Here is a 24,881-nt window from a genome sequence, read left to right as displayed (position 1 = left end):
ATAAATTAGATGATTGTCATAATTTTTCTTTTTCTTGTTTTTTTAGTTGTTATAGCTGCTGATGGGGTATTGAAGGTAGGACTGCTTCTTTTAATATTTTTCAGAAGTATTTAACTTCAGATGTAAGTTTTCGTGGTGGATAATTCTTTTGTTAATCAGTAGTAGAAGGTTGATACTTGTTTCTCTTTTCTCAGATATGCGACTTTGGCGCCTCTCGGTTCCATAACCATACGACACACATGTCCTTGGTTGGAACTTTCCCATGGATGGCCCCAGAAGTTATCCAGAGTCTCCCTGTGTCTGAAACTTGTGACACATATTCCTATGGTGTGGTGAGTTCATTTCTCATTTTTTTGTTGCTCAAGGAAATCTGAAAAAGCAAACACCTCCGGAGGTGGGATACAGCAGTTTAACACAGTTTTAAGACAACAGTGCTGTTTCCGGTGGAATGCCTAAGAGCAGCGGCCACAGAGAGAACACTTCCTAATTGCGAGAGTGCTTACTTTGATCGTTTTATGCATCCGAGTTATTTTGTCCTCTGTTGAGAAGAAACTAATGCTACTTCCAAAGAGCAATAGATGGAACCTAAAATAATGTCGGGCCTGCCGCCCTCCTGAGGAGAGTGCTTTCCTGGGCCGGACACAGGACTGCGGAATACCCGCGTAAGTCAGTGGAAACGTGGCTCGTCTGGCACAGGCCTTCGCTGTAATAAGTTGCTCAAAACACCCCAGTAGGGCTGCCACGTGAGCGAATTGCAGGAGGTTTTTGAATATCAACTATTAGAATGATTGGTGAGTTTCCGGAGAGTACAGAAGGAAACGTGCTTAGCTTTTCTGGGCTTGCCCAAGCCTGCTGCAAGTCTTACAAAGTGGGGTGGCTGTGAGGCGTGACTCTAAGGTGTCATGTAGAAATCAGAGCACAGCAGCACGGAGAGGGAGAGGATAATGTGGGGGTGGGGGTGGGGGAGGCTCAGGGAATGGAGACCACAGGGAAGACTCCCTTAAGGAGCAGAAGCTTCTGGGGGAGGGGTTTTGAGGTGGGTCATCCTTGAGGAATAAGGAGAGGGAAGGAAGGAAGTAGAATAGGGGAGCAGTAGGGTGGGAGGGGACAGGGTGGTTCTTTGGTGGTGGAAGGAATTCATTTGTTGCCCCTTTTTTGAGGATAAGTTTTTTATCCTTAAAAATACGGTGTATCTTTTAAAAAGTCCGAAATACTATTTGGCACTCCTCTTCGGGTCTCATCTCCTAATCATACTGCCTCTATATTCATATTATTACTCTTAAAAGGACATTTTCATAATCATGGGTAAAGTGGCAGACTAATTTTGGCTCAAACTGAGCCTCCTCTTCCGGGACTTTTGTGGTTTCTACGGAAGGTGACCACTTATGGCCCAAGAGGGGACCTGCATTGTCAGATGCACTCCTGAATCCCTAGAGGCCGTCAGCCTCTCAGGGTTTACCACTGGCTTCGAGACTTCCAGCACCTTCCCATTCTGTTCTAGACAAACACCATTTAGTGAAAGAAAGTACAAGGCATGCTTTCCAGAGCTTTTTGTTTAAACAATCACAAATTTTTAAAAAATGGCCATTGCATGGTCAAAGGTGATCAAAGAGCAGGAGAGAGTGGTTGTTAAGGTCGGGGCATGTTAGTTTTAGAACTCTGTGGTCCACAGACCGAAAATGATCCCTAGCTAGGAAAGCACTGGGGTTATTTAGAATTTCTGATGTCCTTTCAAAAACAGGTAAGTAGCGACCATTTGTCAGTAAAGGATCTTTGGGCATAAAACATCCCGTAGTTCGTGAAGTGTCTATTCTGTTCATTGTGCCTCCACACACACAATAGCAGTCCCGTACAGACGAATAAGACCCTAAGAAAGAGTTGTCCTTTTTGGAAACCCACCTAGGGAAAAAAAAAACTAATATATTATTGCTTTTCATTTTTCTATTTTTTCAGCCTTGCTGTAAGCATTTAGCCCCTAGTATTATCTAAGTCCCTCGCCCGCACAGCTTGATAAACCTGTGTTGCTTCTTAACACGTGGCAAGACTTACCAGCCTTGGACGGCCTTAAAATAAATGTGCCGCACATGCCAGAAGGGGATCTTGTGATCCTTGCTTCCAAGCCGATAAACTTTGCTAGGCAGGCAGTTGTTTCTCTCCGTTCTACAACAAAGGAGAAGGGGCTACCCCCTTATGATGATCTCTCTTGAAGGACGGGACCGGAGGAGTGTTTAGTATGTTACCCACAAAAAAGAAAAGACTTAAGGAAAGCAAAAATCATTGAAAGAATAAGCCTCTGAGAACACAAGGCCTAGCCACCCTTTAAAAACAAAGCTGTCGTAATGACGATGCAGAAAGGATTACCTTCCCAGAAGCTTCTGAGCCAGAACCACGATTTGGAAATAGAGTAGCTTAAGAGTGAGCATCCCTGAGTGCTTGTGTGCGAGCCCTGTTCCAGAACAAGCCGGGCTCAGGTAATGGCTTGCCATTGTTTGTAAAAGAAAGGACAGGAAAAGTACACAGCCTTGTCCAAGTTTCTCTGCAAACTGAAAATAGAAATTTTTCCTTGTGAGCACAGTTTAAACGTAAATACGTCTCAAGATAGAATGAGTTGGAAAGTATTTTTAAGGGGAAAGATCACAATGTTTGGCTTGCATCCCCATCACCGATATTTTCAGGCCTAGTTTAATATATTTTTAGACCTCCACATGACTTCCCCCACAAGGGACTGTTTTGTGCCGAGTGTCATTGTGTTTAGTGCAGAAACAGCTGCTGTCCTGTCTCACACCACCTGTGTTTTTGATACGTTCCTACACCCAGGGAATCGGTAACAGGGAGTCGGCGTGTGCTGGTGCTGGACTTACACTCGACACTTCCCTTGGGCCCCAGAGCCGCATCCGTACCCCCCTCAGCTGTAGGAGCTCTTCCGAGACACACACGGACTAAAATGAAACTCTTACTTTTCCAGGGTAGGACTCTTGGAGAAGCAGAACTCAGACCTTAGTAGATTTGGGGTATTTTCCAACTGAGTATTTGGAAACAAAGAATGACATCAATCTTTTCGTGCATCACTTCCCAAGCTCTTGGTTTTGCATTTTCCCTTGTAAAACCCACTCAGCCTTCGTATGTGCGCCTGTGCAGTGGGTTGTGGGTGCGGGCCGGGGCCAGAGAATGGGGGGCAGGAGGCACCTGCCTGGACAGTTTGGGGTCTGGAGCATTTGATCTGTCCCTGTTCTCCACAGGAAGGCCAGATTCATGGATTTGCTTGCTCTGCCTTCCCCTCTCCCTCCCCAGCCTCAGCACCAGGGGAGTGGGGACTGTGAGGAATGGAGGGGCTTCTGCTCCCTACCCCACCCCCTGCAGGCCGGTCTCGGGGTGATTGCATACCTGTTCGGGCCCTCACGCTGCCTTTACTTACAGAGCTTGCTAGAATCATCCCCTTCTGGGATGCCCCTTACCTTTTCCTAATCACTTCTGGGACTCAAATAGAATTATTCAGTAGCTCTTCTAAAGAAGTACCTTACACACTTGATTAAAAGCCCAAAGAGGCTTCAGTGAATTTTTTTTCTCCCGCTTGAGCAGCATCTGCCAATTTCCCTGATTTTCCTGCTAATTATCTTCGTATTAGCCAGAGTTCATTTAGCATGTTCTGATTCGAACAGGACTGAACGCTGGCTGAGGAAACAGCGGCTAGAGTCAAAGGTGTGCAGGCCCTGCTTGCACAGAGGACATGCTCTCACTCCACATTCTTATTTAGAAATGGGGTTTTTTGTTTTCATTTTTAGAACAAGAGCAATCTAAATCAAAAGTGCTGAGTTCGTTTGCTTCTCACCTCTGCCACGGCTCTACACCTGAGAGAGGGCCCGTCACATTCTCTCTGTCACTGCAGCCTCCCTTCTCTAGAGTCCGTCGGGTTGGGAGCTTGACGTTAGGGTGAGGCAGCAGGTCCGTATTCTGGCTCTGCCCCTTGATAACGGAGTGTCTGTGGGCGCGTTTATTTAACTTCTGAAGCCTTAGTTTCCTCACCTATAAAATGAGGGTCCTGTCTATTCGCTGGGATTGATACTAATCATGGGAACACCTGGAAAGTGTTTAACAAAGTATCTGGAACATAATCACTCAATAAGTGATAGTTGTTGTTATGATTATTGATAAAATTGTTTTTGCACTTCACAAAATATTGGTAGACTTAGATTTTGATGCCTGTTTGTATAAACAGAGGAAGTTACCTGAATGTAAAAATCTCTATTACTTAGTATTTTAAATGAAACCCACATCATTGGCTGTTTTCAGCATTCCTAGCATCAGTTTGCTTTCTTTCCAGTGCAGGTTTATTGATCATGCTGATCTCGAGGACTGCAGAGAGAGGCACACATGAATTACACACAGACACACACACACACACACACACCCAGCCTATATATACAAACATAAAGTGTTTATTACATTTTAGAATATATAATAAATTATATTATCAGTGGAAGAAAATGACTCCCTTAGGCCAACTCATTTTGAGAGAGCTTCCTCCAGAGCACAAAATGTAAATGTTACAGTTCTGCAAGTACTTAACCATTATGGGGTGAATGGTTTAGCTAGTGATTTGGATTTAGGGCTCAGTATTTTTTATCAGACCATTACTGAACCTTTAAAAATACGGTTGAATTCCCAGTTATTATCTTATAGAGAAATTTATTGGTGATTGAAGGTAGAAAGAATTTGATTAACAAAATATAAAACCTAATTTGTGGGAATCTGTGAGAATTCTAGTAACTTACAAGATAAATTATGTAGGCCCATTGGTTTCATAAGTCTGGCTCTAAATGTTCTGATTTCCAAACTAGTTTTTTTCTTCATAAAAATGAACAATGTGTGTATGTGTGCACACGCATGTATATATATACATATATACATGTATATATAATGTGTGTGTGTGTATGTAATATTTGGAAGAAGTCCTATGCGTGAATATATATGTTTTGTCCAAGTTTCTACAGGTGGGGTTGGTTTTGTCTGGTAACTGGCTACAGTTAAATGTTAGATAAAGTTTCAGTAATATACCAAAAATATAAAGTACAAGAATAAAAATTCCATTTTCTTTTTGTTCCAGGTTCTCTGGGAGATGCTAACAAGGGAGGTCCCCTTTAAAGGTTTGGAAGGATTACAAGTAGCTTGGCTTGTAGTGGAAAAAAACGAGGTAAGACTACGATTCTCCATTCAGGTACATAGATCAGAAAACAGTATTGGGGTTTTGCAAAAGACTTTTTCATCTTCTTCAAATTGAAAGTAAGTTCACGCTTATGGAAAGATTAGCAGTAGGAGCTAACACAAAGGGTCAAAGTGATGTTATTCCTCATGAATGGACCCTTTACATCTAATTGTTGCAGCTTCACGTCGTGATGCTGTAGATCAAACATCGTGCAAGTACTGTACTAGTTTCTCCGTCTCAATTGTAAAACCTGGGGGTTTGTTCTTAGTGATGAAAGAAGCCATTGCGTCCAAGGTAGGGAACAGTTTAACTCCATCTCCTGCGTTTAGGCCATCTTTTTTACTGGCTGGGAGTTGATCTATCTGTGAGAGACCTTCAGCTACTTCAACTTACCTCTCCCAGCAGGAGTCACTGTAGTACAAGAAACTGTCGCTTAGATGAGAATTTCAAAAATAAAAGAAGAAAAAATAGTTTCAAAAAAGGGAAAAATTACAGTTTTGCCACCTACGTTGAACGCTACATTGAAGATGAGCTCCTCACTGGAATTGGCGAGGCAGTGGCATAACTGTTCCCTTCTTCATGCAGAGCCTTTCCATTTCAAAAGAACTTCAGTGGCGTAAACACCGTTTGTGCTGTGTCCCCAGCCTCGCTTTTCTTCTTCCCACAAATTGAGGCTTTCAGTTAGTTGGACCTATGAGCCTACATCAGAGAACGTGGTACATTCATATCAAAGAGAGCAACTACATTTTGAAAGGTTTAAAATTGTGACTGAAATGCACAGGCATGGAAATCCTCAGCATACGGATGAAGCATCCAGTGCGAAGGTACTCTGAGAACTTAGATCCGGTAATGGAAGCACACGCCGGTGTTTGCAATGCAAAACCACCTTATTTCACAAATCCGGATCTTATCTGTGCCCTCTCCAAAAGGTAGGAGTGCAACCTAGGGATAAAATAATTTGCAAAAAGGTGAATACATGGAGATACGTGCTTTTTAATGCCATGCAAGAATTAGACTGATCGACTGCCCATGTGAGTGCAGGAGCAGACCAGATTAACCACACAGCTGCTGTTGACGAAGAGAAGCCAAGTTCCCATAGTTTAGATCACATAATCCAGCTACCTGATTAATTTGTCCTCCTGAGCGATTGAGAACAGAGGAAATGTTCATGATAGCTGAACTTGATGGGAGAGAGCTGCCAATTTAGGAAAAAGCAAAAGGAGTTATATTCAAGAATGTGTCTTGCTCAGTGTTTCACAGGAGCTGTCCTGTTTTAATTAAATGTCTTGGTTATTCCCAGGGTGCTATTAAATCAGACCCTTGTACTCAGGATAACTGATGTTCTTGTGAGACGAGAACCCGCTTGTTTCTGTTCTATTTCTTTTGCCAGTGAGGTGATTAGATGTTTGGTTCTGGGTTTACAAATGAGAGTGAAGAAAATTGACCTAATGTTGACTTTGGAGCAGAACACTCAATGTAACTCCTCTCCCCTCTACGTTGTTCCAAGAAAAATCAGAAGAAAGTTTTTTAAAAGCTAACTGGACCCTCCAAATAGGTATAAGGAACAAAACAGTATTTTAAAATAATATTTCGTCTAAAGGACGGCAGAAGAGGTATGCATCTAAAGCACTTTCAAAACATGAGTATCCATCAAGGATGGTTCAAGTGGACAAGAAAGATGAATTTAGAAGCTGCCTTTGGATAGCTGGCTTCAGGGCCGGGAATCACCCGTAACCAACCTGGAGAACCTCCTTAACATGGACAGGAGGAGGCTGTCACCCTCCCTTGCCCTCAGGGGTTCCCTGGAGCACAGGGTACTGTTTTATCCGTGGTGTGAGTGGACAGTCCGCTAATAACCGATAGAGACCACCCAGGTACCTCCCCTTCTAGACACAGAACAGCAAGTTCAAGGAACCCCACATGGCGAAACAAGTTTTCTCAACTTTCTCCTGAACTTAAGGAAGACTGGGTATTACCAGGCTACTTACCTGTCTACTCTCACTCTGCATGATATTTGTCGAAAATATGGAAATTAAGTTTACCTGTACTTTCCACTGTCATCATTCTCAAAGGAGTCCTCATTTCATCTCACAAATGTAGACACGTGTTCCCAAACCAATTTTGTTGACATAACATTAAAATGATTGCCAAGTCTCCATATACAGAACAAACTGAAGGGGCTGCTGGAGGGGAGGTGGGCAGGGGATGGGCTGAATGGGTGATGGGGACTAGGGAGGGCGCTTGCTGTGTTGAGCACTGGGTGTTGTACCTAAGTGATGAATCACTAAATTCTACACCTGAAACTAATATTACACTGCATGTTAACTGGAATTTACATAAAAACTTGAAAAAAAATGGCCAAAGGTTTATTTCATTTCATAATACAATTGAGACTTTGACTTAAAAATGATTTACAAAAGCCTTTCAACTTCTAGTTATTTCATTTATTTTTACTTCGGAGTACCTTGGGTTCTTGAAAAGAGCAAGCTGGATTTTTCTTTTTTCTAAGCAGGCCTCATTTAAATAAAGAATGATATGTTTAAACTTAGGGTGACATTTTAAATGTAAGCCAGTCACCCTAGAATGCACCTATCTCCAAATATTAGAGTTACCTTTTCTTTCTAACTTTATATTTTGACAGAATTAGAGACTCACAGGAAGTTGCAGAAATATTAGAAGGGATTCTGTGTATCCTTCATCCAGCTTCCCCCACTGGTGAGATACAGGTGAAGGCCAGTAACAAAACCAGAAGGTTGACACTGACACATTATTCTTAACTAGACTCTAGACCTTATTCAGTTTCACCGTTCAGATTGCTCACTGGCTCCATAGGAAGATCCATACTTTCTAAAAATACCTGAAGGCGTTTGCTTCTCAATGCTTAATAATGAAATAAGGCCTTCAAACAATAATTTTTCCTAACATTAAATCCTATTAAAACTAGATACATAAAGCACCGTTAAAGCAAAGACTAAACCCTTACAGAAGTCATGAAATTAGTAGAGTATTACTAACAAATTTTGTAATTCCTATAGACGTGTGTCTTCATAATTTCTATAAAACTCATTTAGTGGTCATTCAGAATATTCTGACAGCATAATTTCTATCTTTACAAGTACTTAGAGTCTCATAAAATGTTTTGTTCTAAGCAGCAAAACGGTGTTTTTCTTTCAGAGGAGCGTGCACGGCACACCTGCGTGAGTACGGGGAGGGAGAGGGAGAGAACCCTAAGCAGGCTCCCCGCGGCACTGCGAGCCCAGGCTCCTCTCAGGGCCCTGAGAGCAGGACCTGAGCATTTTCTGTCACTTAACCAAACTATTCTTAATAGGCACCCCAAACTATTAACAGAAATCCTCAAAACCTTAATCCATTGTTGACTACACTTTGGAAAAAAGAGAGTAAAAAATAATTGACAAAAAGTCATTTTTTACATCTTACGTAGAAAATGGTGCAGAAGCAGCATATGCTCCTTAAAAACTGCCATGCCTGATTTCGTGGTTGGGAAATATTTTCATTTTAAATTTGGAACTTTTAAAATATTTAAGTTTTAAGTAGTGTGGCGAATCCGTTGCTAGTATCTGGTTATCTCAGGATGTTCTAATGCGTTGGGAATGCCCACGGTTCTGTAATCAGGGCTTAAATACTTTGCATTTTCTTTTAAAGTCCTTTTTACTGCACCCAAATAAACCCTTACATTAGTGTCTGAGTCTAGATTTAACTGATATTTGACCATATGAGATAATTTAAAATAATGATGTCTTCTTTCATCATGTCTCAGATGCAGTAGCTGAAAAGTGTTTCAGTAAGAAAAGATGATAGAAAAGATTAACATCCATCCGTATTCATCCAGGTCACATTTCAGTTCTTAGAAAAGTGTGAAAAAGTTATATTGAAAGTGTTCCCTTTTATGAGAAGTTACTTTGCCGTGGGGTGCATTCAGCTGAATAATCGCAATCACCTTGTTTCTCTTAGTTGCCACTCCCAACCAACCGTCTTATATAAATATTTTTAAAAAGTAAACACCTGATTTTCCTTTTGATCTTCATCAAAAGGATTCCAGTTCACATTACAGTAAAATGAGTACAGCTTACCAGATCTCCTCTATCCTATGTAATCAGTTAAAAAAAATGTTTAGCATAGCCTTTAACTTGGCACGGGCTGTTTTGTTTAAAACTTTCAGGTTTTATTTATTTTGGTTTATTTGGATTTTAAGGTTATCTGTAATTCTAAATACAGATCATCTGCTTCTTGCCAGGCCAACTCTTCTAGTTTTCTCCATAGTCTCCCCCAGATACAACTAAATTCAGTTTCAGTTTTTTATTTGCAAAACTGCTTTGGTAAGCAATACTGCGGAATCCATCTTCTTGGTACTTCTTATTGCAGGGGTTCTCAACTCTCACACCCAGGCCTCTCTCGCTAACAGCTCTGTTCACGCTCCCTCTACTTCCTGGAAATGAAATTCAGATGTAGTACAACGTACCCACACACATTGTATTTTTAAAGTCAACATAATGCTCTAATTAATATAAAGAAGAAATAAATATCTATTACAGTGTATAAATGCGCAGGCATGACCGCAGGAGAGGAGAAAATGGAACAGTTTTAGAAGCTTGTACCTATGGATAAGCAGGCTTCAACAGCTACAAATGCAGAATGGAGTTGAATTGTATCAATGATTCCGGCAGCATGAGTAATGCTGTCGTAGGTGACTTTTTCCAAAAATCTTGGTAAGGTTATGAATAATGCAAAGATCAATCTGCCCTTGATTTATTTTATTTGGCAGTTGCATTCTTCGTTCATTGCATTTGAAATCTGCTCAGGATATACTTTGTTTATTATAAATCAAAGAGAGTCCAGAGCCAGAAAATGATTAAACCTTGTTGATTGCACGGGGGCATCTGAAGTTTGCTCGGGTGCAGGGGAGTACTTAGGGATTTACAACATAGTGAAGGATGTCCAGCATTCTTGACCCGCTCCAGGTGCAACTCTCCAGTCTTTAAAACAAAAATGCCTCCATAGATCTCCAAAGAGCCTCCTGGGGCATGGCAAGTTCTGGAGAAACACTCGTGTAAATTGTTGGAACGGGAGTGATGTGCACGTGTCATCTTTGTTGTATCCAGCCCTTGCACTGGAGCCATAATGAGTCATATGTCCGAGCATCGTATTGGCCAGTGAGAAGAGGCGGTCTTCTTTCAGATGAGCTCTGTGACGGTCTGTGCTGGAGACGTTTGCAGAGGTGTGATGCCTGCTGCCACAGCTGAACTGCTTTCCTAGCTGCCTGGGCCGCTCGCCTATTTCATAGCCGCCAGTGCAAGAACAGTGATAGATTTGTGCGTTTCGAGTTCCTACTTCCGTTCCACCTGGCCCTTCTCCTACTGTAGTTTCTTCTAGACTCGAGTGTACGTTTCATTGCATTTGTTGTGCAGAACCCGACGTCTCCATCCACCGGGATGCCTTTTTTAGAAGAACAGTATTAAAAGTGTCTTTAGAGATTAGAAATGATGAATCTAAACATAAATTCTCACCTGCCATCTTATCAATCAGTGGAAGCTTTACATTTAATGACTTGTTTGTGCTCTTAACGTAACTCTTTTATGAACTTTCAGAGCGTTTGCCTACCTTCATGAGTAAATCCTTGTGTTGTCTTTCCTTTCTCTGTGGTAGAGATTAACCATTCCAAGCAGCTGCCCCAGAAGTTTCGCTGAGCTGTTACGTCAGTGTTGGGAAGCTGATGCCAAGGTAAGTCAGTTTTTTGGTTTTTTTTTTTTTTTTTGGTCGTTCAGAATTCTGAAATTTCACTTGTTTGGCTTTGAGTTTTTAAAACTCGGGGTAATGAGTCATTACAAAGCAAAGCTGGATTGCTACTCCTGGGGCCCCAGATGGATTGTTAAGGCTCTCTGCTGCTATCTGCTTATCTTGATCCTTAGAAATTCATTACTGGCTCTTTCTTACAGCCCTCTGGCACTCTTGATTCAGCAGAAAGAATTGCATTCCATTGCTTTTAATCTTTAATAAGAACTGTCGCACCTTCGTGTTCTAAAAATGGCCAGCACAGTGCTTATTACATGCCAGGCACTAGTCCCAGCACTTTATGTACATCAGCTCATTTATTCCTCAGAATAGCTCCATGACGTAAGTCTGTTATTCCACCCATATTACAGATGAAGAGTCAGGGCACACAGAAGTTAAGTAATGCTCAAGGCCACTGCGAGTACACGGTGAGACTGGAGAATGAGCCCAAGCGGTCTGAACCAAAGACCAGGCCGGAGTAGTCCTTCTACAGAAACCCGATGCTTACTCCTTGTCCAGATTCATGATATCTTGAAGCTATCACAATAGAGTTGGAGACATTCCAAAATTTAGACTTTCATGTGGTTATCACATTTGAGCATGAAGGCCCATTTCCTTTCCCTGCAAAGATCATTTTAAAAGACTCTCACATACATAAGGAAATATTTATGGACAAAATGATAGGCGAGTCTTGGATTTGCTTCAAAATAAAATGAAAGGAAATAGATTAAACAATATTGGCCATGATAATTTTTGAAGCCGAGTGATAGGTATATGGAGGCTTATTACATTGTTCTCTCTACATGTGTGTATGTTTGAAATTTTTCATAATAAAAAGAAAGTAAAAAAAGACCCTCACAGATTAAACCCTTGAAAGAGGAGACAGACCCCAGAAAGGAACTATAATTTTATAGTTCAAATTTGTCCACTTTTTCCTGGAAATAGATATATTGCAAACTGACATTTTAAATAGAGATCTAAAAACAAAGACTTCAGAATGGAATTTCTTCCTTAATTTAAGGCCAGTTCCAGTCTGGCCCCCAGGAAGAGTGTGTACAGAGAAGAGGCATGAACAGCCGGTGAGTTTGAGTACTCACCACACCCAGTCACACAGGTTCCCTAGCATGTGGTTCCACCACCATGTGCGAACAGCTCAACACCGAGGACAGTAGCTCGTACGGTAGTGCGGCCGATAGAGCAGCCAGGGACGCCGATCTGAGGCCCCTCGGCCCCATGTGCTCCCCGTTGGCTGGGCTGGCCTGTGCTTTGTCTTGGAGGAGTTCGTTGTGGGGCCTCCCAGGTTTGCACATTTCACCTTTGCCCCAAGAACCAGCAGCCTTAATCTTTGCTTTCACTCTTGTTCAACAAACTACCTTTGCCCCCTTTTTTTTTTTAAAGGAGAGTCTGATATTTACTTAGTATTGTTTTTTATTAAAGAATTTAACATTTTTGAGTTCTGTGTTTTTACTTAGTATTGTTTTTATTAGCAGTCCATGACAGAGTTGCACAGGTATGGCATGGTCTGCCCTGCCTCTGTTTAGGTCCTATTATTTTAGTGTATGATTTGCAGAATATGCGGTTTTGAAGCATTAAGAGAAATGCCTGCACTTTGCAGCTAATCCGGCAGAAAATATACTCAGATATTTGCAGGCCTGCTCTAGAACATTTATATTTTTAAAATGCTATCGTACTACCTTCTCCATACTCTACCAGTTCTATGTCCGTTGTGGCATATGTAGTCATTTTGGCAGTATTTCTTCTGCTGCTTAAATGAAAATTTCACCTGAAATTATCTGCATTGAATTAGATTAATGCAACTAGATCCTTTATAATTGCAGTTATATTTCAGTATGCAAAGCAGGTTTTGAATTTCTTAATCGGAAACTGTACTTCATTAATTAAAATTCTAAGAATATACGTTTATGGTGCATTAATTAAATGACAGTGTAAACACCTAACACAGGAAGGACATTAGGCCTGGTGTTGACGCCATGAACGTGGCACATCTTTAACACGTAGCAAGCTCACCCTGCTTTAGGACGAGCAGAATCTTGTGTTCTGGCCAGGTGAGGTCAAAAGAAAGTTTAAGATTGATTTTTATTGCCTAAATTCAAGGCATTTTATTCTGATATAATTAATATATCCCCCCTGTATTTAATTATACACCCCAAACTGCAGCCAATACTTCCAGCTCCCGGGGCTGACCTCCAGACCCTTACACACCTTCCTTCCCTGGCCATGCCCTCTTCTTTTCTTTCCTCCCCTGAGGACTTTGTTGGCCTTCCTTCTCTGGCTATTCTGTGTGCCCCAGCCCATACTTAGTCCTCCTTTTCCTAAGCCACAGTCCGGGCTCCTGCCTTACCTTCTTACCCTGTGCAGTTGTATTTTCTTAAATTACAATTGCTGGATCTTCTTCCTACATGGACTGCAGTCTCTTTGAGGGAACAGAGCTGCCTGTAGCACCTCACAAACACTAAGCAGAGGCCCAGGGTGGTGACTAAAGTAGCCCGACCAAGACACATTTTAGTTCTCCTGGCTGTTAAGAATGTAGCAGTTCAGCCAGTAGCGGATGCCAGGCCTGTGCACACAGAGCGAGCTGTCATTGCCTACAGACTTTTCCTTCTTTTTTTTCCCCTAGCCCTTAGCTTTAAAGACATAGATGAAAATATTCAGCTCACCTATAGAAAAATGTTCTTTTGTGATGAGGAGGTGGAAGGGAATACATGAGAAAGCTGGTATTGGGTAAATGTCAGGTCATGCCAATGGCTTATACCAGGTGCTCAAAGTGTTTTATCAAAGAGTAGAAGGAAGTAAAGGATATTGTTTGCAGTTCTAAAATGGCATTTCTAAATGGGGGGGGGGGAATCCCCTGAGTTTGGTAGGAAGTAACATCTTACCCTCATGTGATAAAACATATTGAAGGCTTTAAGAGCCTTGCCCCTGGTTCAGAAACTTGCTTCGTGTGTGATACTGGGCAAGCCATACTTTTCTGAGATGGGTTTTCCTTATCTATAAAATGAAGATAACAGGTAATGTATATAGATGCTTAATAAATGGTCCTAGTTATAATTTTTTTAATGTGAGCAAAACCTGCATAATACTAAAAGAAAACCTAAGCCTGGACCAAGTGCTGTGTTCTGTAACCATAGTATTCATAAAATATCATTAACCACAAAATTCTACATTGTTGTTTTTAAAATGTTCACTTTGGTAATTTCCATCTGAGAGTATATTCTACCTATAAAATTGAGGTTTTTCTAGGGATACTTGTCACCTAATTTCAGAAGAGTTTTACTTCAGGGGCGCCTGGGTAGCGCAGTCGTTAAAGCGTCTGCCTTCGACTCAGGGCGTGATCCCGGCGTTCCGGGATCGAGTCCCACATCGGGCTCCTCCGCTGGGAGCCTGCTTCTTCCTCTCTCACTCGCTTGCTGTGTTCCCTCTCTCGCTGGCTGTCTGTCACATAAATAAATAAAATCTTAAAAAAAAAAAAAAAAAAAGAAGAGTTTTACTTCAAGAATGATTAAATGTAGGGAAAAATATTCCTTAAAAATTTGTTAGCCTCTCCTGTTGTTTTCCATGCAAAATGAAAATCCTGTATTTATTATATGAATTCCTGTGCACAGTTAAAAATTTTTCCTTTCACACCCTGACACATAGTAAGAGGAATTAAAGTTAAAAGACAAAATATTTTTCAAATTTTCTACTTCAGGCATTCTGTTATTAGAAGGCTCTAAAGGGGGTCAGTGACATTTAGCTATTTAAGCCCTCTACTTACACACACACACAGGCACACATTCCCTTAAAAGTGCAGTAAAGGCAGAACTCAATCAATATCCCAGTTTTATATTCCTGAGAAATGGAAAAATCGTCCTTCTTAATGTAGGAAGCACTCAAGTCCTGAGAGCAAGCCACCTCAACATTGTTCCTTGTTTTGTGCTCCTAAATTCAAATGCATGTTTTAATTGCTGCAACCGTAATTTGCTCAGAAATGGTATAATTATGAGGCGCGATGAAGAGAGAATGTGCATCATCCTTTTATTATCTTCCTTCCATTTTTGTTTTAACCTTTTGTCTCACCCTTGGCTGGAGTCTAAAGAAACCGACAAATACAGTTACTGCTAGCTAAAGAAGTGTGCCTAACCGCTGCTTTTTCAATTTCTAGTAAACAGTACCTTAGAGTTTCCCAGCTCCAGAACGAGTTATGATGTGGAATAAACACTGAGAACAGTGAAGTTAAAATGGCTTGAAAATTGGGGAATTTTTCTCTGAGCAAGTGGTTGAGACAATTTTATTCTCATAGATTAACTAGGGTTTTCCCCAACATTTTATTATAAGAATTTTACAGTGAACAACGGTATACTTACCATCCCGATTCTACCATTAGCTTTTACAAACCTGCTGTATCCCATAGGTTTTTAAAGGACTTGCCTTTTTCCCTTTTAGGAGTCCTTAATCATACGCAAGAGAGAATTGGTACTTTCCTCACCTGGAGGAAAAACTGTAATTATACCAACCGTAGGCCCCACGATAGAAAAATGACATCTGAGTCTGTTCTTACAATTTATTGAACATAAGGAATTTGGTCCCCTTCAACCTGAGCGGTCTGACAGTTGTGAAGTAACTCGATCAGGACATTGCACGCCATTTAGTTTTGTTGTGCGTCGAGCTTATTGCTGTGCTTGTGAATTTTCTCTTCGAGACCTCCTTTCTTAAGTCCCAACAAGTGATGATTTTCTCTTCCTCAGAAACGGCCATCTTTTAAGCAAATCATTTCGATTCTGGAGTCCATGTCAAATGACACTAACCTTCCCGACCAGTGTAACTCATTCCTGCACAACAAGGCAGAGTGGAGGTAAGTAAGCCTTGCGCCGAGTCATGGCCTCCGGCTTTTTTAAAAAGACCATGACCAGCTTCACTGAAGAAGGGAACTAGTGAACTTGAGGACAGCCCTGGCTTCTAAGCATAACTTAGAGTTTTGTTTTTTATGTTACATTATTTTGGACATCTAATAAGTCCTCCCTTTCATACATAAACAAAAAAGCAATCCTCTACGCTTATACGTCTAAGTATTTGGAAAGAATATTGAATTCACATCTTCTGAGGCAAAAGATAGTTACCAGACATTTCTCTGTACTACACGGTCCGTGTACTACAGAAGCCTTGGCCTCTGTCCAGTGAGAAATAAAAATACTGTTTGCCCAGGGATTTGCAGAGTACTGTATCTGTTGACGGAGGGGATAGGGAGACTATAAAAACACTTTTAAAAGAAAACTTTTGATGTTCTAAATCCTATTAAATTTTGTCAAGTGTAAAACAAACTTAGTAATGAGAGAATTGTATTGTGAGTGGGAGAAGCAAGCCCGGGACGAGACAGTCGAGCCAGGTCACGTGCTGCAGGAATATAAATAGCATGTTTGGGAGCAGACATTATTCCTCCCTGACTCAGCAGAGACTGAAGTAACTTCTCTCGGCTCCCATAGCCGCGGCGGTAACGCGACGCCTTGCGCCACCTGCTGATGCCCAGGGAGTACTGCACGCACTTGGAAAAGGATGGAGTTGTTTACTCCTGTTAGTAGACGTTTCCTTGGGCTTTCTGTTTGATAGTGTTTTACAATAATAGTATTATTGTAAACTGTTATTAATATTATAATATTTATTTTTATTCTTTTGAAATCTCCAGGGCCAATGAGTTAAATGAATTTTTATTTAGGGAAACAAAACACATACTGTCTGAGTGTAGGTATGACAGGTTTTGTCTGGACTTAAATAATTAACAAAACATGTAATAATGTTGTTTCCTACAGTAAGAGGTCAGTGCAGATCTAATCAAATGACTCCTCTTTTAAATCCATGTAAGGGATTATTCTAGTACAAAGACTAACATTTCACAAGACTCATGAGACCCTTTGTGCTGACTTCAGCAGTCTTACCTTAAGAGCGTAGTTCTGCCTCTTAATTTCTGGCTTCTGGTCCCTCAACAGATGCATATTTCTTCCTCGTTCAGAGCCTTGCAAATGCAGTTTCTTCTGTATAAAATTCATCCCTTTCAGTGGCATACCACCCCTGACGCCCGCATCCAACTTGGCTCCTGTTCATCATTCAGACAGCAACTGAAATAACATGTCTTTAGGGAAGTGTTTCTGACCCTGGATGATGAGGTTCCACTGTATGTGTCCGGACAGCATCTCCTTCATAGCCGCGACTGCTATTGGAATGACTATGTAATTCTGTAGTTTGTTGTTTAATCTCTCACCGGCTGAAGTGTAAAAGGGTCAGATCATCTCTTTTGTTCATTACTGTACCTACAGCATCTAGAATGTGCCTTGAACCCAGCAGTGGCTCAATAAATACTCGGGGAAGGAAACACCACGGGGGTAGTAATATTAAAAGACATTACGCTATTACACAAGAGAACAGAAATACGTAAGCTAATTTGTTGACTATAACAAGTGTGCTTCTGACATTCACTCATTCGGATAGTCCGTGAGCCTCCGCGGGGGCAAGGTGCTCGTGTACTGTGCTGTGGTGATCGGAGCACCCCCAGCATGGACTGCGGCGTCTCATGTTGCACTACCACATATAAATATCAAAATAGTCCTAAAAAGTTACTTGTATAAGTATGATGACAGAGACGTACTGGACATCTGAGACTGTACAACCACGAAATCTAATCTAGTCTGACAGGGGAAGAAAGGATTTCCTGAGATGCTGTTTGATCTGTTCTCCAAAAGATCAGTGGGATTTTAACATTACTGTTGATACCCTTGAGATACAGTATCTCAGATACTATATATCAGAATATAAGGAGGGAGTTGGTAAGTTTTCTATATAAAAATGTGAAAGCTCCATATGGCCAAAAGCAATACCCATCATAAACGTCCAAGACAAATGCCATACTGCTACACAACCTTTTCCCTATATAATAGCTCAGCGGGTCCAGAAGTTTTTGGTCTCAGGACTCCATTACACTCTGAAAAATGATTGAGGACTACAAAGAGCTTTTGTTTCAATGAATTACATTTGTCAATATTTACCATACTCAAAATGAGCATGGAGAAAAAAATGTTAACATGTAGTTATTGATTCATTGAAGAAACAATAAATCCTGCCTCTATATTCAGCCTGTGGCTTTGCCACCTATCATGAATTCTCTGGAAAAGTCTGTATGCTTGTGAGAGAATGAGAGTAGAAAAGGCAAATCCTGTATTAATGTTATTCTGAAAACCAGTTTAACCTCTGGAATCCTTTGAAAAGCTCTCATGCGTCCCCAGATCACACTCTGAAAACCGCTGTAGTAGACAGAGTTACTGTCTTTAAAATAACATTTTAATTATGATCTCATTCTAAAGGAATGAAAGGCATTTCACAAAAGGAGAAATCAGATGGCCAATAAATATGAAAAATAAGTAACTATAAGGGAACATTATTCATTTACCAGATTGGCAAAGATTTACGTTATGAAAATATCCAGCATTATGAACTTTCTATATGTTGCTGGTGAAAATACTGCCTTTCAGACCCTTCCATCACTACCATTTTATCCCTAAGAAAATAAATGGAAAGGTTGTACAAGAATGTATGGACACCCGCTTATTAGCACGGCGTCGTTCAGAATTGCAAACTGGACTGGCAGTGCAATAGAAGATTTTTGGGTTTTTGTGGTTTTTATGTTTTAAAAACGGATGATATCTCCATATACAGAATAGATGGAGCCATTCATGATAATACAGATCTGACAGATGATTTAAAAACAGAGGCTAGGGTCCAGTATGACTGGGACGATTGCAGTTTTTATAAAATAAACTTACATATATGTGGTATGTGCACACAAAGTATCAGAAGGCCCCTGTTAGCAATGGATAATGAAATTATGAGAGAGCAGTTTCTTTTTGGATATCTTTACGTCCTACAAACGTGGACAGTTGAAAAGATGAGGAGAATAACGTTGGTTAATAGATTAACGTAGTTTAGTAAAAAGCAAACAGTTGCCTCGCTGGCTTCCTCCTGGCTGTCTTTCAGGAACTAGTTAATCCTGAGAGCTGGTGAGAGAAGACCTAGTCATCTTTACCCGAACCACTAAGCCAGTCTGAGAAGTCGCAGAGCTGTTTTAACTGAACTTGGTTAAAACCATGGCGGTAATACTAATAATAGTATTAGTCAAAGTAACAATACACACAGCTGTCGTTCATTGTATTCTTACCAGACGCTTGCACATGGCAATCCTGACTCTTACCACAGATGCAGAATCTGAGGCCTGGACAGGCTGGGTCACCTGTCCACGATCACACCATGTGAGACCGAGCCAGTGCGTGGTCTGGCCCCACAGGCCCGCGGTGACACACCGACTGTGCAGTGCTGTTCGTGGACCCGTGGCCAGTGCCACGCCTGCTGCTCATTAGCTTGCAGAGTTCATTTCCTTTGAGCAAAGAGAAATACTATAGAGCACGATCGTTTCGGGTTATGATTAAGGCAAAACATCTACCCCACTCTATGCCACATACCGAAAAGAATTAAATGCATTGTCAGATCATCTGGATATTTCTAAGAACAACACAGACTGTTCTCTTTCCCCTTTTTGGCTGGGGTTTGAAACCACATGACTAGGGTCGAAAGCATGTGTAGGAAATCTGGTGTTTCTGGCAAACGCTTGTTTTCTGGTAGAGCTTCCTTACACATAGACCCGATGAAACACACTGTTTTAGAGAATTAAATGATTATTCTTAAAATTGTTTTTAAAACTAGGTTATTAAAAGCCACATAAACTGTGTTTTTTCCTTTGACCTAATAGATGATAGGAAAGAAATCTGTCAGGCATTTCCTTGTTCACCATATCTTTTAGCTTCTCTCTCCTTTTATTGACTTATTAGCAATAAGAGCAGTGAGTATTAAGAACAAGAAATGTGTCACCCTAGTGATCGTGTCTGCAGTTTTCACTGCCCCGTGTGACTGTCTACAGACCTGTGGTGATCCGCACTGAGCGAGTCGTGCGGTGCTGGGACGGCGTGTTCAGAGCTGGGCCTCTTGGCAGAATGTTTGCTGGCTGTCTTCCTCCTTGGTGATCAGAATATTCTCGCTGTGGCATGCCTTGTTCAAAACAAAAAACAAATCAAAAAATGTAACCTCTGCGATTTGGATATTAGCACAAATCGTTTACTGTATAGCACTACTGTACATTCTGTCTGTCTATCGTCACGTGTGATACGGCTCTTTTTACAAATTGACCTTAAAAAGATAATTCCAGTTCACTCCCTGCTTTTGGCATTTGGAAAATTGATACGAGGGGAAGTCAACCTTAGTTGGGTTTGAGTTAAGGAAAAAACCCATAATTTTCAGCAACTAAAAGACTTTTTTAAAACACTTCCTAGAACAGGAAGGTGATCCACATGCATCACGATTTGATGCAAAACAACGCGTGCGCCACGCAGGGGGCAGTGAGGGCGCGGCTGTCCTGATGCCCCGGTGCCCGCGCCGCCTCCAGCCCCCGCTGCAGACGCGGGGCGCCCGGGGGAGCAGTGCTGGACGTGCTCAGCCTGAGCACGGGGGTTGAGGAAGCACACTTTACTCAGTGTTTGGTTTTCCGTGTCACAGCTTTCGGCTTAACTGTTGATCTGTTTTCCGGAAGGGCTCACAACCACAGTCGGCTCCCAGAGCTGAAACTTAGCTTACGAGACGAGTGGGCTCGAGTGTGCCGGCCCTACACCGAACAGAGCCGGGGCACACTGCGTCTGTCTGGCAGGGTGCGGGTGGCCGGGCCAAAGCACCGTGCGGACAGCAGCCCCAGGCCCCAGCCCTCTACCGCCGAGCGTGCCCGGCTCTGCTGCCTCCTTCCGTCGCCCGCTTACCCCCCGATTCCCAGGGTGGCTCATCCTTCCTTTGTCACCAAAGTTTCACCTAAGTTTTTCCACAGTGATTTTCTCCCCTCAATCCTCCATCTGGAAAATAAACACAAACTCATCTGTGAATGAGCATAATACTCTTGTCAGAAATGCCCAGAAATATAAAACGTGGATTTTATGACCGTCGTAATTCTGGAAGATTGCTGATTTAGTGCCTTTCTTTAGGGTCTGTAGTGTGACTCTACTTCTGTCATTGTTATTTTCAAATGGCACCAGGAAAAGGGCTGGGGTTGTTGACAGCAGATGCTTTTACACTCACTCGCGACCTCCCTGGCCCCGCGGTGTACCTTTCAGACAACTGGTGAAGTGCCAGGCCCAGATCCAGACCCCCCTCAGGAGCTGTTCCCTGTCTTGGATGTCGCCAGTTAATGCCCACAGCTTTCTTGTTTTCATTTCGTTCTCATCCACAAGGGCACTGGAGTAAGCTGCCCGTCTAGTCTAATTTTCCCTGGAGACAAATAGGCAGCTTTGGGTTACACATATCCATTCACTTACGTCTGGGGCAGTACCTCCCATCGTCAGGGTCCCAGCCAGCCTCACGCCGTGGGTCCGGCGGGTCTGTCTCAGTGGCACCCGGAAGCAGCACTTACAGCTAACCTTCAGCCGTCAGCTGCTTCCAGGCCTTTCAGACCCCCAAGGGAAGGAACTTCCAGCTACTGAGACACACACACACTCACTCACTGTGACGGCCCTGAAGGAAGAAGACAGCTTGTGTTGAGCCATGTCAGCAGTTCACTTTCTACAAAGGACAGGTTCCTAGAACTGGACATATCCCCAGGGGTGAGCTTGGTCAGCCTACAGAGAGACTGAGGCGGGAACTTCCCAAAAAAAAAAAAAAAATGACGAGACTTTGAAAGAATCTTAGAGTTCATCTGGCCCACACTTGCCTGTTTATAAAAGTCACCTGGGTCTTTTATTAAATAACAGAAATTCCTAGGCCCCACCCCCCCTACTGAATCATGAGCTCTAAGGAAGGGGCCTAGGAATCTGTGTTTTGTTGAGTACTTGTTAACAAGCTGCCGGGTAGTTACTAGGATCAGGCCGGTTGGGGAACCGATTTAAGATAATCGTCGCCCCCTCTAGCAGAGGAAACCGGGTCAATCAGTTGATGAGGCACCCAGCTAGGGAAGAGGTGAACGTGAATTTGCTGGCGATGGGACATGGAGCACCTAACCTGAATATCATTTTCCCCATCTCTTTATATGGGGTTAGAACCCGTTGCTTGGGGTCATGTGTAATAGCGCTAAGCTGTACAGGGCTACTTGAATGTCAGTGTTCGCTAAATAGCGAGACCAGCACGTGGCCCCATAGCTTAGGCCCTACCAGTGGGTCTCCGATGCTTCGTTAAGGAAGGACTTTGCACTTTTCCTAAACTAGAAACTACCTCTTGATTTTGTAGGATATGACAGATTTCTTATTCTCCGTTCTTATTTACTGTTTGGTTTAGAAGCACAAGTTTTTCCAACCTCACAGAGAAAAAGGATCTGATTTATGGTTAGGGAGTGGGGGACAAATAGGAGGAAGGTGGTCAAAAGGCATAAACTTCTAGTTACAAGATACGTAAGTCCAAGGAATGTAATGTACAGCATGACTACAGTCTGATGTATTATGTATGAGAAAATTGTTCAGAGAGTCTATCTTCGAATCCTCATCACAAGAAAAATTTTTTTTTGCTTTTTCTGTATGAGATGATGAATGCTAATGAAATTGATAGCGGTCATCATTTCACAGTATGTGTAACTCAAAGTAGTATGCTGTACACAAACTTCCAGAGTGGTGTAGGTCCGTTATATCTCAATGAAACTGGTGAAAAATAAAAGCACAAATGTTAGCCTTTCACACTGATGAAGCATTCTGATGAACCACTAAGCGCTTAATAACTCTTGAGCAAAGCTGAGACTTAAACCAGTCATCTCTGTGCAGGTGCGAAATTGAAGCAACCCTGGAGAGGCTGAAGAAACTCGAACGGGACCTCAGCTGTAAAGAGCAGGAGCTCAAAGAACGGGAAAGACGTCTGAGGATGTGGGAGCAAAAGCTGACGGAGCAGTCCAACACCCCGGTGAGTGCTCCCAACAGGGTAGCTCAGCCCCCCACTTAGAAGATGGAGCCTAGCGGGCAGCATGGCAGCCCTCTCCCCGCCCCCCCCCCAAGCTCCTCACTTTCTGCCTTCTGCCTGCACGGGAAAGGGGCTGCGTTTACACGCAAGCAGCACGCAGATCTAATTTCAATTAACAAAATGCCAGAAATTTAAAAGAAAAGCTTAGCCTATTTCTGGCTCTTTCTCTAAGAACTGTTATTGTCAGTGTGTTTGTATATTAGAATTACAAAAATAAAATGCAGTGTATTTTCATACCATCTGTTAGATCTCCAGAACATGTGCCTAAAGGCTGATTAACTCCATGGAGTCCATCAGTAATTAATAAGCATAAGGCCGAGGCAGCTAGCTGTCTAAGAGTCTTGATGTGGCAGAACTTAACCAAGGTTTCCTTCTAAAAGAAAGCAAACTTAGTGACATATAAATGACAAGCATTAATATTCCTCACTCGATGTAGTGTTATAATCATTGCAGCAAAAGATTAGAAAAAGACTTCCCTTGGGACAAGGCTCCAGTATTTACTACACTTAGGAAATACCTTGGTTTTCTTCCAAGTCTTCTATTTAGAGGAAAATAAAGATTCTTTTTAAGGATTTCGCTAGTTAAATATTTAGCTTGCGCCTATATCCTGCCATGATATATTAAAGTCTAATCAAGTTTCAGCATTCTTCCCTGTTGTAATGATTTATCATTTCAGGAATTAAGTTTATCACTGGCTTTTTCAGGGTTTTTAATGGGTAATGTTTGTCCACTTTAAAATCACAAGTAATGGTAAGATTAGAGGTAAACTTGTTACATATTTTAAATTCATTTTTGATAGTTGCTGTGGCAGTTATACCAAAAAAATACTTAAGTGCCTTTCACTTTATGATCCTCAAAAAGCTTTCCTATTTTTAAAAGCCTTAATCTTCATTAAGCAGCCAGTGCCCAGTTGCGAAGCATTTTCCAGTGCCTAAAGAATAAAATAGTTTGCCTCCTTTTCCAGTTCATGTGGAGAAGCGACCAGATATCCGAAAAAGGGAAAAACAGTGAAGTTAAATGTTTATTATCAGATTTAACTTTTTCCAAAGTGACTCTGGCTGTGCAGGGATTTCCAAAGTAAGAACTGAATTGCTATACAAAAGGCTGCCATGGGACATTAAAAGGTTCCACATTTGTAAGTAAGTTCAGTGAATTTAACTTGCCCCTCGAGAAGGAGGTCAAGAGAAGTCTCCTGTTCTGGTTGAATTGGTACCAACCGGCAGACTCAGAAAGCACTGCCCTAAGGGTCTGCAAGGAGCACTGCTTCTCCCAGAGCTGAGCAGAGTCAGAAACATGGCTGTCTCCTGAAGGCTGAGAGGTGGGGTTTTTGGTTCTTTTTTTTTTTTTTTAAGTACATTGAAATCTTAAGCTATAAAGCACTGCATGGCTTGACTCCTTCTAAATGTAGCATTGTAAGAAAAAACTTTAAACTACCTATTACAGTATGCCTTAGAATCTTTCTTTGGTTTATTGGCATTAGTTTTGCTAAGAAATCGTGGGCTGCCTTGCACACATTATTGCTATTAGTAACATAGTTGTGTAATAAATAATGAAACCATAGGGGAGTGCTCAGTAGGGTGTATGCCTGCATTTTAACTCCAGAAAACTTTCTGTAAAGGAACCGCTCTGAAGGCTACCATCTAACAATGGACAGCATGAAGCATGATCTCAGAGATTTTCTTCCTTTTTTTTTAAACCTACGAGGCTAAGTTTTTTCTTACAGTATTTGCTTTTTAATGTCTCTTCTGCTTAGAGCTGGTATTTCTGAAGGAAAGTTTGTGCTCAGGTATTTCTAAGTAGGTATTTTCTTTTATCCTTACATCAATTTCTAGTTGACTTTAAATGAGGTTTCCGAGAGAAAGATAAAATAAACCTT

At 41.7% G+C, this 24,881-nt stretch overlaps 1 protein-coding gene across 3 annotated transcripts in view; it reads left to right on the top strand.

The window, feature by feature from the left end:
• MAP3K20 (mitogen-activated protein kinase kinase kinase 20) overlaps nucleotides 1-24,881 on the top strand; it is a 168,867-nt gene that overhangs the window by 100,478 nt on the left and 43,508 nt on the right. For all 3 annotated transcript variants that reach the window (XM_040643848.1, XM_040643843.1, XM_040643858.1), the window contains exons 6-11: nucleotides 47-75; nucleotides 195-332; nucleotides 5,105-5,191; nucleotides 10,868-10,942; nucleotides 15,739-15,845; nucleotides 22,813-22,948. In XM_040643848.1, coding sequence (XP_040499782.1) covers nucleotides 47-75; nucleotides 195-332; nucleotides 5,105-5,191; nucleotides 10,868-10,942; nucleotides 15,739-15,845; nucleotides 22,813-22,948 — 572 coding nt within the window. The remainder of the gene's footprint in view (nucleotides 1-46; nucleotides 76-194; nucleotides 333-5,104; nucleotides 5,192-10,867; nucleotides 10,943-15,738; nucleotides 15,846-22,812; nucleotides 22,949-24,881) is intronic.

This window comes from Ursus maritimus, unplaced genomic scaffold (genome assembly GCF_017311325.1).
Source record: "Ursus maritimus isolate PB19 unplaced genomic scaffold, ASM1731132v1 scaffold_1, whole genome shotgun sequence".
In the NCBI taxonomy this organism is placed as follows: domain Eukaryota; kingdom Metazoa; phylum Chordata; class Mammalia; order Carnivora; family Ursidae; genus Ursus; species Ursus maritimus.
Note: the sequence above shows the minus strand (reverse complement) of the source record. Positions and strands in the feature narration are given on the sequence as shown.